At 37.8% G+C, this 17,679-nt stretch overlaps 1 protein-coding gene across 1 annotated transcript in view; it reads left to right on the top strand.

Annotated features, from left to right (window-relative positions):
* Positions 1-8,029: 8,029 nt before the first annotated feature.
* Positions 8,030-17,679, top strand: part of nlk2 (nemo-like kinase, type 2) — a 102,920-nt gene continuing 93,270 nt past the window's right edge. Inside the window, exon 1 of the mRNA XM_065280911.1 lies at positions 8,030-9,723. Within this exon, the coding sequence (XP_065136983.1) occupies positions 9,245-9,723 (479 nt within the window). The 5' untranslated portion in view covers positions 8,030-9,244. The remainder of the gene's footprint in view (positions 9,724-17,679) is intronic.

Raw genomic sequence — 17,679 nt, 5'->3', positions numbered from 1 at the left:
GTCCTGTTTTTTTCCATTTCTTCCTCATTTTTTTTTTTTTTTAAAGTAAACTAAAAGCAGCTTATAGACTGAACTTGCACCGTATGCAAATGTATGGATTTACAGCAGCCTGTATCCGTTTCTTTTTCCTTTTTATCTTTATTACCTTGCCTTCATAGTTATTATGGCATTAGGACAGACAGATGGAACCTGTGTTTTCCCAGGGAAAGCCCCAGTTCCCCTCCAGCATCTCCCAATTTAGAGTGTAGGGGTGACTCAAGTGTGCAGAATGCTGGAGGATAAGCTGGATTTGTATCAGCTTTTGTTCTGGGAAACCGATTTAAGTGATTTATGTTTTAAATATTTAGGTATTTATTGCCAGTTTTTTGCTGTATTTCAGTCTGGACACCTGTCATAATTATAAAGAGAATATATGCTATAATGTACTATATTCTAATCTAAATTTAACAGCTTTATATTGAATGTTGTGCATAATCAGTTTAATTAATGATTCATAAATCCACCTCTGTTAAGATTCATAAGTGCACCACTAGGTGTCGCTGTTGTTTTCCATAAAGAGGCATAGAGTTGCACATTACAACTTTAATCTTGAGTATAAACTCATTTACATTTGGCAGACACTTTATTTCAAAGTTATTTACAGTACATTCAAGGAGGTATACGATTTATCAGTATGTGTGTTGTCTGAATTAAACCCACAGCTTTTTGAGCTGTAAAAGCAAAGCTCGCCAGTTGGGCTTTAGTTAACAATAATTCATCACTGTAATAGTTTACATATTATTTAGTTACATATTATTGAAATTAAATACACTGTCACAAAATAAACATTCCCTTCCTGTTATCGGGGTTGTAGCCTTTCAAAAATTACACCAGTTTGCACCTGAATAGTTCATATTAGTACTTCAGAGGTACATATTGATACCAAATGTATAAAAATCTGTACATAGTACATCTGTACATGTTTACTGTAAAAAGTGACAAGTTGGATCAACTTAAAAAAATTGTAACAATTAGAAGTTTGTAGGTTGTAAATGCAAGTGAAATTGTGTAACCAATTGGTTTTAGTTGATCCAACTTTTCACTTTTTACAGTGCAGGACCTTTTTAAAGTGTACTGCCCCAGTGACAGCTTGGGACCATTTTTGACCATGTTTTCAACATATACGTTTGTATAAAACATAATGGGGTGTTTTCTCGGAGAGGGATTAGCTAAAGACGGGACTAGGACTTAGTTTAATTAGAAAATATAACTAGTTTTAACAAAAATGCACTACTAAAAGCATTACTGGCGTGCATTTTAAGGCGAAACAAAGGGCAGTGATCTATTTTAAGATATGTCAGTCCAAGTTGTTTTCAGTTTGGACAGCTCTTACATTTATTTAACCTAATCCCTGTCCAGGAAACTGCCCCTATATGATACAATTAATCTGACAGGATAAAAATGGGAATGGTATTACTAAAACATTTGAATGTTAATTAAATAACAGAGAATCAGGCACAGAATTTTGAAATTTTCCAAGACTTTTTTAAGATGTCAAATACATCTTTGATGTCCCCAGAGTACGTATGTAAAGTTTTTGCTCAAAATACCATAGATAAATGTTAAAATTGGCACTTTGTAGGTGTGCCATTTTTAGGTGTGTCCTTTTAAATGCAAATGAGCTGATATCTGCACTAAATGGCAGTGCTGTGATTGAATAGTGCAGATGACATCACAAGGGGAACCAAATTTCAATGACCTATTTTTTTCACATGCTTGCAGAGAATGGTTTACCAAAACTAAGTTGGGTTGATCTTTTTCATATTTTCTAGGTTGATAGAAGCACTGGGGAGCCATTTATTGAGGTTTTCATGATATGTCCCCTTTAAAGAATAAACAAATGAATTAAAGATATTATAAAAAGTATATGCAAAAATACATTGTAAAATTGCAAAAAAAAAAAATTGCTGATATTCTCATCTATACTGATATTTTTCCTGTCTGTCTGATATTCTTATCCTCCATATGTGGCTTTTGCCTAAGATCACATAGATGTAATGTGCAGAACATTTACAAACGGCATGATCTTAGTTTACAATGAAACACATTAATGTTGAATGGACGCCTCCAGGGTCCTGACAAATCCTGTGAAGATTTTCTAAAAGTAGAGCAGCATTTTGTCTTTTCTTGTGTTTTAGTACCACAACCGACTTTCACACAAACCTACTTCCATCGCATCCGCTTTCCATATTTAGACTGTGATTGGCACGTCTATTAAAAGCAAGGTGTGTTTTCTCCAAAGTGATAGAATTGTATCAGTGATTCGGTTTCGTTCATCAGAAATGTGCCCAAGACAGGAGTGTAAAAATAGACGGCATAGAGACTGTGCGCTTTAAATAGAGCTGACTCTCAGAGCATGAGCCCACTGTCACCAAGTCTCTTTGTAGGATCTATTCTGTGAGTAAAGCCGAGCAGATACGGCTGTCCTTCTCTCTGACACAGGCTACGCATCAACAATGCCTCAGTCTCTCACCAGTTTAACACTTTACAGTCTTAGTCACTGTGTACACAGAGCTGCTATGGAACCAGCAGCTGTGAGACGAGCACACAGCGCTTCGGATTGAAAGCCTGAAGGCTTTCTGTGTCTGTAGCTCCATGAACAGTGACATTTTTCATTACACAACCTGATTTTGCAATTAAAACTTGCACCCAGAGTATTGGATTCATTAAAACCCAACATGAATAATTTACATACACATAATTTTTTAAATCGATTACTCTACTGCCATAGCTCGTATGTGGTATTTTTCTTTGTTTAATATTGCCATGTATGAACTTTGCTTTGTTTTGTCTGCAATCATTAGGGTGCAAATGTATTGCTTGGTATGAATGACACTAAACTATTAGTTCTAGTGACACTTATGCATTTGGTAGATGCTTTTATCCAAAGCAATTGCATTACAAGGTATGCATTTATCAGTATGTGTTCTCTGTCATTTTGTGAGCTATACAGGAACACTTCAACCAACTACCAGCAATTTATTGCCTAGTATCTTAATAACTGAGCATATCGGTCATGCTATAGGTCCACCATGCACATTGTGGGTGCACATTGTTAATATCCAGTATGTTGCACTCGGCTTTGATGTTTTTTTCCGCATGATCTGAACCATCTGTTTTCTGCTCTACTTACATACGGTGGTCTGCCTGGAGTTATTCAGCATTATATTCTTTCTGTTTCCCCTCCGCAGCGCCCGGAGCGATACTCGTTGTCAATGCCAGGGCCTGATTAGGACACGGATCCTCTGTGCATTTCCACATGCATGGATCATCTTCATTCAGCAAATCCTATACGTCCTTTACAAACATGTCTTTTATATGTTAACATGTGACCCTGTCTGTGAAATCCAGGCTAAAGTTTTATAATCAAATTTTGAGATGAGGAGCATCAAAGTTTGATTTCAATAATTGATTTCCTATTGATGTCAATACTTCGTATTTTTGTCTTGTTTTCAGTAAAATTATCTAAGAATTCTTAAATTAACTGGTGTTTTCTTGATGAGCAAAATAGGAAAATAAGTTTAGTTTTTAGAAAAAATTGTTAGTGAATTTGTGCTTAAAACAAGCAAGAAAATCTGCCAATGGAATAAGAAATATTTTCTTGAAATAAGTGTTTATGAAAAAAGTAAACTTATTTCCAGAAAAATTTTCTTATTCCACTGGCAGATTTTTTTGCTTGTTTTATACACTAATTTACTTAAAGATTATATTATCTGTCTTAAATCTAGACCTATTTTCCTAGGTCATTTTGCTCATCAAGAAAATATGTCTTAATTTAAAAAATGTTTAGATATTTTTATTGAAAACAAGACGAAAATTCTAAGTAAGAAAGTCATTTTTTTGCAGTGTATCAATATTAAACATATCAACACTGTAAAAAGTGTTTCTGTGCCTTAGTAGATTTAACTAAATAAAATGAGTAAACGTTGTTACAATTTTTTTTTAAACAAAATATGAGTTAAAATTACAGAATAATTTGAATAATTTGAGTAATTCTAAATGAACACATCATTGAGTAAATTCAACTTCATTTTATCATGTATAATCCACTTAAATTTGTAAGAAGGAATTAACTTAATAATTTTGTGTTGAAACTACGTGATTTTATTATTAAACATAACTTACTAGGAAGTGGACTCATAGTTCCCAGCATTTGGAGAGTATTATTTGAATTTAAACTCTATTTTATGTGTTTTTAACTAAAAAGTTGTTCATTCATCTTCGAGATATGGAGAGTTTCTGTTTCTTCTTTTGAGTTTTGTAGTTACCATTGTTCAGAAGACTGGTGCTTGTAAGTATGTTGCGCTTTAAAGCTGCCTTAACGAAACTGAGTGGGTGCGTTGATTGAATAAATGTTTTGTGCACTAATCTCACGGAATAAAAGAACAACAACAAACCATAAATAATATAATAATAAAATTAATTAATAAATTAGAAGACATTAACTAGTATTTTTTTTATATTTTATTTAAAATGTACCTAATTTAATTTAGTCCGTGTATAATATGCTGACGTTTTTAACATTGGTTGTACTTAATTTATTTGCTTTTTTTAAAAATGCTACTAAATATTTTTGCATTCATTGAAATCCAGATTAATACATATTATTAAGTTGTCCTTACTCAAAATATCAGTAAGTTCAATAAACTTACAAAAATTAGTTGGAAAATGTTGCCTTAATTTTATTGAGTTAGATCTAAGTAACAGTTTTTACAGTGAGGTTTCCAAAAAAGCTCCTTAGAATGATTTTATAGAAAAAACTTTAGCTTTCTTTCTTTCATCCTTTCTTTCTTTCACATACTGTATGCGATTTGTGTCCGAGACGTCCATCAAACTGAATGAAGAATGAAAACGCATTGAATTATTGATTGTGCTCTGATGTATGGTGCAGCAAATGATATTGATAGCATCCTTGACCACTGTTTTGTGCCTATGTTTGGGAGAGGATTGACAATCTACCCAAAGTACAATGGAAAATTGCTTTATCTTTCTTGATGCTGTTTGTTGTATCATTTTAGAGATCCACACACTCGAGTGTACTCACGAAAGACATATTCTTGGCATCCACAACATCAAACAGATATGCTACGCTTACGAAATGTCCAGAATGGGTTGTATTGCTTCAGAGCATCTTAGACACAAAAGCAAGTGTTCTGCATACCCCTTCAAGGTACTGAAAAGCAATTAAACACAATGTTTACATAATAAGGTTAACATAAACCACAACAAAAACACTTATAAAAGCATGTAATAGATGTAATAGATTGTTTCTACAAATAACAGTGAATATTACAGTTTTAGAGCAGATCATAAAATATACAGTGTGTATATAAAATACACATCTAATCATATAAGATGTTTATAATAAAAATTGTAAAAAGTTAGATTTCTATTTGTACTGGGGTCCCTGGAAATGTAAGTCTAAAAGCACTTCTCTACACATTACTGAATATACTGCATTGACTCTGTAGGTACATAATTCATATTTGATCAGGACCCCCACAGTGAGAGTCAAATTTAAGCCACTTTAGATTTTCACAGCATCCTATATAGAAAGTGGTCAATATCTCTCCTGCTGCTATGAGAAAATGATTCTTATCTTCCTCCTCCATTAATAACCTGCCAACCTAAATATTTCAGGCTGAGATCCTCTTAATAGTCAATAGTCGCTACGTTAATCTTGGTTTTCAAGTTTACAAAAGCGCAGTAGAAATCTATAAGGATTATTTTTTGCAGTGAAAGATTTATAGGTGAAGACTGGACACCTCTTACATCACTGCACCCTGTAACAGATTTGACTTGATGTTGGTAACGGCATGCAGCCTAAACATTTGCTGTAAGGGTGAGCGGGGCACAAACTAACGCAGGGTTAATTGTAACACGGCTTTACATATTTATACAAGGCTGAGCAATCTGTGCTTTTGGTCTTTTTCTGTTGGTGTCGTGATGAGATGTATGATCATAGTGGAAATATTTCTGCTCTGTGTACAAGTGCAAATTGATCACAGTATCTCCTCTGAAGAGATGCTACATCATTGTGGATAAAGCATTGCCATTATTGATCGAGATGATGCAGTGTTTGATTTTCGAATGGTTCGGAAGGCCTGATTAGAAATTCTTGGGAATATCTTTTTATACGAAAGCAAGCTTGCTCTTTCTGTCCACGCACACAGGCAGTCGGAATGTGGAGCATCCAAAGGAACTAGGCCTGCACTTAAAGGAGGACAACGGTTTATTTCGGACTTGGACAGGAGATTAATTATTCAGTTTAAAATAGTTCCAGTAGTTAATTAGAAAAATACAACTGTCATTCATTCTGGAAGTTTTCGTTAGATGATTTTGTCTCTGACTAAAGCCCTAAAGCCGTAGTGGTTAAGTTCCAGGAAATTGCAGCATTTACATACAGAATTTGCCAATTTGATACAATTTCCGCTTGGATAACAGTATATTGCAAGACTGTCTTTATTTCTTTCTTTTTTTCTTAAAGTGAATAAACAAGGTCTATAACCTTAAGTAATACTGTTAAAATTATTTAAAGATTTTGCATTTCAGTGGACCCATACTGTGCATAAATGCATAAACAGAGCTTTAAGTTATATCACAAATAAACATGTCACATGCATACTTCAGCACATGGCCACTGCTGTGAAAGCATGCTGAGATGATGAATTTATCCTTGTGCAAACACATAAGAGTGGAGGTCAAAGGTGTGGAATGTAAAGCTGTAGACTCTTAACAGCCACCTGATTCATTTTTCCTGTCCCATGACAACCCCACTATGTATTTAACAGATTTTTTAAATGCATGTAAAAGGTATGTGACGCTGTACATTATTTACTTAGTATTTACTTATATTATTAAAAGTCAGGCAACGCAGTAAATTTTGCACTGTATTTTTTTGTTTACTTAACTCAGATTTACAAGTCATTTTAACTTATTATTATTTATCTTGACTAGAGATGAGTTGTTATAACTACAGATGAGTTGGTTTAAATTTAAATATAGTTAAAATAAGTCAACTTCATTTTATAAGTTGTGGCAACTAATCGCTTGTCAAGATAAATAATAGTAAGTTAAAATGACTTGTAAATCCGAGTTGATAAAAAAAAGTAAGGCAGCAAAGATTTTTTAAAGTGTGTTCATAACCCAATGTTTTAATTATGTAATGTTTTAATTTTTTTCCACTTGTGTTTGATAAACAATTTTTGTCATACATTAAATAAAAGTCCTACTTCTGTTTCTGCAGTTCAATTGGTAGCACACTGCGTTAGCAATGCAAAGGTCATGGGATCAATTCCCAGGCAACACACATATTAATAAAATGTATAGGTTGAATGAATTGTAAGTTGCTTTGGATAACAGCATCTGCCAAATGCATATGCTAATTGTAAATGATAATCATATTCAGATGAAACGACTTTATTGTTATTAAACATTTATTAAGGCGCATGCATAGGCTAACTGTAATCCTGACTGAATGATTATGAACAAGTTATAAAATAATATTATTACAAATAATTAATTATTTATTAAAAATCACAGTGTCTTTTAAAGTGATATTTTTATGTTCTATAACAGCAATATTTAAAAATGAATTTTTACATTATCAATATAATGTACAATTTTAATTGATTTGACCCTTGTTTATCCGCTTTTTCTACCCTTTGAAAACTGATTTGACAGCGAATCATGGCTTTCCTTTCAGACAAGGGACTCACTTCAATGGCAGGTGCTAATTGGATGGCATGTCTCGCGTAATATCTCTGTGTAAGTGGGCCCCTTCGGTCGCCATTACGGCTCAAGGTCTCCATAAACTCTCATAGGCTTTTACAGTATCTCGTAGCCATAATGGCGCTGTTACACACGCAACAGGGGCCTGTTTATTATGGTTGGACGTCCGTTCTTTCATCTCAGCAGCTGATTGGCTGCGCGTCTTCAGTCTTAAAACGTGATTGGCCCAAACGCCCTTCAATCATACGAGGAACAGACGGGTACCCAAGACGGCAGGGCTGCGCGTGTGCCTTACCAGGTCCTGGCAGCACCATCCGGCTGGGGGTGAGGACGCTGGCCGCCTGTTTTAGGAACGCTGGATGTTTTGATTTCGATTTTGTATTCGTTATCTCAACTGGATATACATGCCCGCGCGATTAAAAGCGAGACGACAGCACGCCGGTGAACGAGCACCGTATCGATGGGGAAAATAAGTTGATAGGCTTCGGAAGAATGTTTTCCTCGTTCCAGGAAAAGGGATTGCTCAGTTGATCAGCGTGATGGGTGTATCGAGAATACAGAGGCTTCGGGGAATTTGACTTTTGGAGAGGATCTGGAGGTATCCTTCTACAGCAGGGGTTTTATTTCGAGCGCGACAAAAAGCGGCAACGGAGCGCCATACTGCAAAGAAAGCTTCCCGGATCGATACCGCGTAGCAATCCGATGCGTAGAGTTTGTTACACTGGTCATTTTTGATTGAATTTGATTGAATAAATCCAGTTTCATGTTAAGCAAGTAAGCTGGCGAGCAAGAATCAAGTCGGCAACAGTGGCCTGATTAAGATTCGCGTAACTTCTGCAAACTGCATGCAGCCCTGGCGGTGGAAACGGGGCTGGATCGACCCAAAATGGCAAATATGAAGACATTTAAAAGATGAATGTTGCATCTCCTACGTAACCTGTGCTATTCACCAGTTTCCCTTTCCGTGCAAAAGAGAGGGAAATAAGCGCAAGTTTCGAGCAAAGCAAGGTGCTCCCTTATATCTCCACCATGAGGGAGATTTGAGGCCGTGTAGAAATTATTTATTATGGGGGGAGCGGGTTTTTTATCAGTCGCATTTTGATTTAATCATTTTGTTTTTACTTTTTTGTTATCCCTCTGCGATAGATTTATTTGCTGGTGTAAAACGTTTTTTTATTCAAATAGAAATATTCTCGGAAGTAGGTCAGATCAAAGAAAGATAAGGCTGGTTGATCTTTTGTCACGTTAGTATGACACCTTTCCATACTTATCCTATACGCCGGACATTTATGTTTTGATTTCACTCACCGTTTGGCTAAATGGCAGCCAAATGAGAGTTTGACCATCGCGGCTTTTCCTGACAGCACCCTTGTCCATCTCGCCGCCGTCTGATCTTGTTTGAAGTACCATATTTTGCTTCTCGTCCATCTTTGTTTTTGTTATCCCATCATTTTTGTGGCTGTTGAGTGAGTGAATGGCTCTGTGCGGAACCACGGCTTCCAATGCCGCGAAAATGATGGCTGCATACAACGGCGGCACCTCGGCAGTGGCAGCGCATCACCCGCACCATCACCAGCAGCTACCCCATCTCCCGCCACCCGCCCACCTCCATCACCATCATCACCCGGGCCAGCATCACCTCCAACACCCCGGTTCGGCCGCCGCCGTACACCCCGTACAGCAGCACGCTTCCACGGCTGCGGCCGCAGCTGCTGCCGCCGCGGCGGCGGTGATGCTGAACCCGAGCCAGCAGCAGCCGTACTTCCCCTCGCCCGCTCCCGGTCAAGCTCCGGGCCCGGCGGCCGCTGCAGCCCCAGCGCAAGTTCAAGCCGCCGCCGCAGCCGCTGTGAAGGCGCACCATCATCATCATCATCAACACTCGCATCACTTACAACCGCAGCTGGATATTGAACCGGACAGACCTATCGGATACGGAGCTTTCGGTGTTGTTTGGTGAGTAAAACATTTTGAACAGACGTAACTTTTTTTTTAAATTGAAGTTTCTGATTGGCTTATGACATCTGTTGGTGTGGATGACTTCCACAAAGTCAGGAATGCCACAATGTAGGAACATTGAAGTGTTTCACCTGTCAGACTTGTTAGGAAGAAGAGGTACTGTTTTTAGATACCCGTGTGACATCTTAAGAGGGGAATGAGGAACAGCTTTTGGCAAAGAATTATACAGTAAGATGCATGCTTAAGAGATAAGCAGACTTAAATGCTCAACATTTACTTCATGTCAGTCAGAGAAAGAGTCTTCACGAGAGTACAGTGTCTATGTCACGTGTTAACTTTGGTCCATGTTAAAACTTGCAGACATTGAACCTTTAACTGAAAATGGTGAGATGTTTGGTTGACCACCACATAACAGGATGCAGTGGATTTTCTTCATGCATGCCTTTTCTTTTAAATATATATTTGTGTGTCTTTAAAAGACACAACAACAGAACCAGTTAAAGGCACAGCTGTCTGTTTACTTTGGTGAATCTCAGCCTTTTTGATGTCAAGGCCCCTCCACTGCCCCCCACTCACAAATTGGCCAGACTATGTGTTACAAAATAACCAAACACTAAGACGTGTCTCGATTATTATTCATTAAGGTTTATTTTGTCTTACTTTAAATAATTTTAAGCCATCTCAAGACCCCCTTAAAGTTTGTTTAGGCCATCTAGTGGCCCCCAGTTGAGAAACATTAGTCTCCATGCACAGATGATGTTGAGTAATATGTGTAATGTTTAATAAAAGGCAAGACTAAGTTCTCAGAAAGAGTTTGTAATTCAGAGGAAATGCAATATCCTTTGGCAGAATCGGCACACACCCTGCTTTCATGTAGATGGTCCAGCCGTGACTTCTCTTCTGAGGTTCATTTGAGGTGGTAGGATTGAATATGGTTTTTGAAGAAATGCATTATGTTAAAACACGATAGATTAGTTTAATGAAAAATCTCAGAATTAAATTACTGTGCATTTTATCACTGGCTAGGTAATAATTATTAAGTTTACATTGATTCATTTTTGCAGACAGCTTGGCTTTCAGTTCAAAGGTGAAGAGGATTTTTTTGTAAATGTTACTATACAGTTATTATACAAAAACACTATACTTTTGTCTTTTACTTTAACGTATGAGTTACAGAGATCTTTTTATTACATGCACACCATATTCTGTCTCCTATGACCCCTGCATATTCACAAAGAAGTCACCTGTATCTGTGCCATGAACAGGGGGCACAAAATTAGGCAGAGCTTTGGCCACCAGACAACCCGCATACCTCTGCCTATGTAATCTTAGCCTGACCTTTCCTCAAAACCACTTCCTGTTACCCATTGTCTGCTTTTAATCTGCTCTGTTGCACACTGATATATTTATAGCTGTCCTCCAGAGTCCCAGTCATAGAGGAATACTCATCCAGGGTTCCCCCTTAAGAGAAGCAGGGGGGCAGAGTGATACAAGGAACACCCACCACTTGCTCACAAACCAGCCATAGATTAATATTGTTAATGCACTCTGTTGTGCCCCATTCATATATCCGAACAGATGCTCAGCTGGGAGCCGGTGGCCAAAGACATAAAGAGAGTGATATAAAAGAGGAACACCGTTAGGTTGGTCTTTGTGTTATCTATAGAGTGCCACTTTTGGATGGTGTTCTGTAGTGTAATTTGTGCCCTTTCCAGCGCGCAGCTGTGAGGGTTTAGATAAATTGCTTTTGGCCCTGCTGCAGACAGCGTGCAGGTCACATGCTTGCTTCTATTTGATACAAATGAAGGTAGAGTTAAATATTTTAGATTATTCCTTAAACTACACATCAATTATAGCTTTGTTGAAATGATCTGCATTTGTAAAGTTTCTTGAAAAGTGAATGTGGAAAAGCGTTTTGAGTTCTTGTCTTGAAAAGTGAAATGACACCAAATATAATTGATAGTTTATGGAAAAGGAGGATGTGGGTGATGAGCTTGTTTTCTAGTCAGCAGGCTAAATGCCGGCTATCATGATTTCTGGGAAAAAGCCATATCTGTTGCCAAAACTGGGTGATATATTGAATATTCATACATTTTGCCGGTGATGTATAATTATGCAGCATTTTGTGATTGTTTTATTATTGTGAATTTGCACTTAATGCAGAAAATCTTGATAACAAGATTTCACACATTTTTCTTTGCAGCTGTTAAGTTATCATATGCATTAACTTAATTACATATATATCACTCTAAAAAAAAAACGGTGCTATATAGCACCAAAAGTGGTTCTTTGCTAGTAATCATAGAAGAACCGTTTGTAGTGCCATATAGCACCAGTGAAGAACCATATGGGGGCCATATAGCACCACATATGGTTCTACCTAGCACTATGTGGTTCTACACAGGTGCTTCACCGATGCTATATGGCACTAAAAACGGTTCTTCTATGATTACGAGCAAAGAACCACTTTTGGTGCTATATTTGTTTTTAGAGTGTGTGTGTGTGTGTGTGTGTGTGTGTGTGTGTGTGTGTGTGTGTGTGTGTGTGTGTGTATACAATTATCAGACGCGTCCTTGCTTGGGGCGATGTGAATGACGCGATATATATAAAGGCTGACATTTTTTTTTTCATTTTCCTAATTATTTTGCCAATTTTCTCACCATTGCCAAAACATTACCGTATTTTCCGGACTATAAGTCGCTCCGGAGTATAAGTCGCATCAGTCAAAATGCGCTTTGAAGAGAAAAAAACATATGAGTCGCACTGGACTATATGTCGCGTTTCTTTAGAAAATGATTTCACAAAATCCAATCCGAAGAACATACATTTTATGGAAAGGCAAGTTATTCAACTTAAAAATAGCACAGAACAGCTGAATAGATGTCCGTACATGTTAAAGTAACATAAACAGTTATTTAGAATACAGAACATATCTGAGAGGCTAAATTAACACGACAAACCAAATCAAGTTCAAAAAGGTCCCGAAGTCATTCCACATCACTGAATCCATTGAATTACAGAAATACAGGAGCAGCATATAGCGGACTCTCTCGCAACTGTAGACGCTAATAGTTTCTCTTGGTTCATATGAAATAATTTTGACACATAAGTCGCATTTGACTTCAAGTTGTTTAAGCTGTTTTCCGAGGCTGAGCGATGGGTTTTTGCAATGTTGGGTCTAAAACATTTGAAATATAAATGTTTCCTTACAAAACCCCATTGCCTCGCCTAGGAAGAAAAGAGCCAGGATATTATTTAAAGGTCACGTTCTTTCTGATCCCATTTTTTAAAACCCTAGTTAGTGTGTTATGTTGCTATAATATCATAAATAATACCTGCATAATGATAAAGCTCAAAGTTCACTGCCAGGTGATATATTTTCTTTAACAGAATTCCCCTTTCAAAGCCTACAGCGAATGGCCGCTTTGGACGACAGCCCTCTACTTCCTGCTTTAATGACGTCACTAGAACAGTTTTTTGACTAAACTCCGCCCACAGGAATACGTCAGTCACTAGCTAAGCTAACGGCAAGCTAAGCTGCTATCGAATCACAGCACACTAAACAAACTACACAATCAGAACTCTTTACGTATTTCTAAAGGAGGGACTTCATAGGACAAGGAAGACATCAGCCTGTTTTTAGGACAGTGAAAACGGCACTATACAGTTAAGTAAATTGTGTGAAAATACCACCTTTTTTACACGTGAAACATGAACACATGTTAAATTGCGCACTATAAACACAATCAAAGCTTCATAAACACAGAAAGAACGGGTGACTGTATTTAGCTTATAAAAGAAAGTCATATACACCTAGGATGGCTTCAGGGTGAGTAAAATCTAGGCTAATTTTCATTTTCGGGTGAAGTTATTCCTTTAACTGTTTTTGACCTGGAACTGAGCCCAAAAGTTCATTTTGAAACCTACTGGACCACATTTACCGTTTACAATTGTAGTTTGATATTGACTCATGGTGCATGTGAACAAAGTTACGGGAAACAGAAGCGTTAAATGCTAAACCGCAGTAATTTTAGAAGCCTTCGCTTGACTTTGATGGCTCATTTGTGGGTTCTGGGAATTCCATGTGTGTCCTGTATTATGTGTAGCGTGCCTTGTTAATGTGATATGTTGTGAATGTTTGGTAGAATCAGAGAAAGAATATCTTTAGGATGCACTTGTGGCCATTTCTAGGTTGTGTTTTTGGCCATAGCTTGTGTTTTTGACATAGCTTAGACTTTTTGACAGCTTAGTTATCGTGTGCCCCCTTTGTGCATGAAATCATATCCATGCTATTCCTCTCTCTCTCTCTCTCTCTGTGTTGCCAACAGTTTGGTCGTATTTATAATAACAATACAAATTTGGCTGTTCAACTTGCGTCCCACAGGCCTCCTGGTGCTCAAACCAGATCCAAAAGCAGAGACTTACTAGATAACAGTATCTCTGTCTCTATCTTAATCGCAGCCCACATGAGTCTGCTCGTATTTTCACTTGCAGCTTCAGTTCTTGAGCCCTGATAAAGATGACATTCCAGACGCATGTGTTATTATGTCATGTGTTAAGTATAATGGTAATTGTTTGTTTACCACTGGGGTCAGCCCAGTATGGCCAGCTAAAGGGGAAATTGGTTGAGATGCATCTGCCAAGCGCCCCCATTGCCCCACGTTTCTCTGGGTAAAGGCATAGCTCTGCACTGGAATGTAACCGAGGCTTCACTTAAGCGTCAGTCTGCTTCTGTTAAATTGGCGGTTCGATCTGTGCAAGGAAAGTTAGTGTGGTGACGGTTAGCCTGACTTAAACGTGATGTTCTGGTAAATTGGTGTCTGGTTTGTGTGCACTGAAGAGAAATGCTTTGTGTTTTTGTCACAACATGGTGTGGTTGCAGATATAAATGCTGAGTGTCTTCGGTGTCCTGGTTTGTGTTTAACATCAGTATGCTGCATCGGGGTGTCATAGTTCTCCAAATCCTCAATTCGATGACATTTTTTTTTACGGTGTCAATTCGATCCAATTCTCGATATTTTTTTTTTTTTTTGAAAGAACAAAAAAATGCTATACCATTTTTAGATTAGACTTTTATGAAAGATAATATCTGACCTTGAACCCGGAGATGCCCTGCCATGTAAGTCGTAGAGGTGTGAATCTTCACTGGTTCCTCGATTCAATTCGATTCCGATTATTAAGTTAACGATTCGATTCAATTCGATGTTACGATGCATCATGATGCATCACGATGCATTGCATCCTTTTTTTTAATTACTGCACATTGCTACATTTATTTTGATGAATGTAAGAAGTCAGATACAGTATTTGAACTCCTTTGTATTTTGTTTTCTTCAAGAAGTATACTAAAGTATACTACTTAATAGGAAACAAGACAAACTTGTTCTGTAAACAGCAAACAACAGCAGCATTTAAAACTAAAACATTAGGAAAAACTAAAAGTGCATAATACTACTGTCAATTAAAGCATTATCAACACTTGCATTCTTTAGCAGCTCGGGGTGAAAACGGTTAACGTGGTCTCTTAGATTAGTGGTATTGCCTACATATTTTATTTGTGCATGGCAGGCTTTACACTAGAGCTGAAGATCTTTGCCCGAACCCGACGGGCTCGGGCGGGTTCGGGCTTTATTTCTAACATTTTACACGGGCTCGGGGCGGGCTCGGGCTTCCGCTCCGGCTTTGTGAGGTAAATGAGCAGTCAAGTTCAGTAGCGCAGGACCGCGCTGAAGCCATTTATTTAATAATTATCCTAATCAAAAACATGTAGTCTAATCTTGGTGAGTAAAGGTTTTTCAATGTATAACTAAATATTAATTGAGTCTTAAATACATAATTTAGACAAAGGATATAGACTAATGTTGGCAGTAATGGAGAGAAGTGCCGACGCAAATCCCACGGAGCCTTTCTCTTAATTTCGTTATTGCCAAATACCCATCTTAATTCAGAATGTATTATCTTAATTTAATTCGTTAAGAAATAATCTTTTTATTGGCCTATTTATAGTGTATTGCATAGGCATATTTAGAATGAGATGTTACAATGTTACAGATGACTTATTTTATTTCTTTGTTTCAACTTCAACTTTGCGTGTAGATAATTAGTAATGAATAAATAATGTTAAAACCTGTGTAAATTTCTCATTCTTTACAAAAGCTGTGTGTGTGCGCACATTTAAATAATGTCGTGCTGTAAACGGGTTCGGGCTTTTAAAAAGCTGTCAATCTAAATGTACGTTCGAATTCGGGCTGCATTATGTCGGGCTCCGGTCATTTCGGGCGTGTGTCTTGTCCAGTTCGTGCTTACAGTACCAGCATTTTCATAGAAGCCGAAATGAGCCCAGACATCGGCTTTTAAAATACCCGGTGCATTTTTTATCACTCGTTTCTCACAACCCTCTGCCATTTTTTCTACCGCCACATACCTGTACGCGACGAATGATGTAGGCAGGCTATAATCGATTATGGGTTATTACTGCATCGATGCAGAATCGTCCACCCCCGCATCGCGATGCATCGCACAATCGATTAATTGTGACACCCCTAGTAAGTCGTGCTGCCAGTGGAAAAATATGGTACATGCACATACCTGATAAAACTAAACTTCCTGTCAGATGAACATTCCTGTCAGTACTTTACACCTTAAAAAACACGCTTTTATTACCGTCAGATGAGATTGTGAGACTATACCCCAATAAGTCATGTTTAAATGCTGTTTTCATAACTCTCAGCTGCATCTGCCATGCTATCTTTTGACTGGCTGTAGATAGCCAAGTTAAAGGAGGTTGACTCACAGCACTGAACACGTGTTTTTTTTCCCGCTTGACAAGCCGACTGAACGTAACATGGGGGGGTGACACTATTGACGATTTTAGGGGTCTAACGATTTATCATGCAAATGCATGTTTTCTCAATGAATGATTTTGAATGAATTACGGTGAAATGCCGCCACATTCAAATGCCAGAGGGCGCTCTCGTGCAGAAACTCCAATTGTGCCACAGAAGAAGTAGCATTACAAACCCATTTTTTTATTCGAGGTTCAAGGTTGTGACTTAATTTCGATCGATTTCGATTTAAAATTTATTTAAAATCGTGACCCTTAATGCTGCATAATTATCTGTATTGGTTGATAAAAATACATTGGAAAAAACCAGGATCTTATTAAAAGTTTTGAAGCTTATTTATAATCTGGGATTTGTCTGAAAATAATCTTTATCAGATACTTTGAAAAGCTTCCACACTGCCGACACTAGGGTTGTTGCGGTGACAGAATTTTCCCACCGGTTAATCAGCGCATGACAAACCCGGTTTTACCGGTTTCACCGGGTGGGAGGGGCTTATAAATGCACAGAAGTTCACATTTTACTTTCACTTTTGAATTAGATGCAACTGTTGTTTAAATCCAGCGCTTGCGTACACTGTGTTATATCGCGTATGAATTTGCGTGCAAATGCGAGTGCAACAGCTGGTTTAAGTGCTTGAGTCAATGTGCGCAGGTACTTCTGACAGAAACCCGCCAGTCCCAAGCAGAACAACCGGCTATTCCTCCAGCGCTGCTTGAATGATGGGTTTATTATTATTCTTAATGAAAAACACAACAACAAAACGATATCGCCTATATTAAACATCATATATGTATCTTATAACAAAAACGAGTAAGCACGCGGCTTCTGCCATTGTCTGCTCAGCGCAGTCTGACAGGAAAAAATGAAATCTGACACCCGCAGCCGCTGCTCTGTGATGACGCGAGCCTCGCAAACTCTGACTGAAATAAATGAAATCTGACACCTGCTGCTCTGTGACGTGATGCGCGTTCAGCTTCGCTGAATTCAGGGAGCAGACACATTCAGTTGTAAGGGTTTGCTCTCTCTAACGAAACTAAATTATTTAATTACAAGAAAATGTCAAAACGACGGTGAAAGACGGTGTCGCGGTGGGCAAGTGATCTAACCG

Source organism: Paramisgurnus dabryanus, chromosome 8 (genome assembly GCF_030506205.2).
Source record: "Paramisgurnus dabryanus chromosome 8, PD_genome_1.1, whole genome shotgun sequence".
In the NCBI taxonomy this organism is placed as follows: Eukaryota; Metazoa; Chordata; class Actinopteri; order Cypriniformes; family Cobitidae; genus Paramisgurnus; species Paramisgurnus dabryanus.
This window is presented reverse-complemented; position numbering and strand designations above follow the sequence as displayed.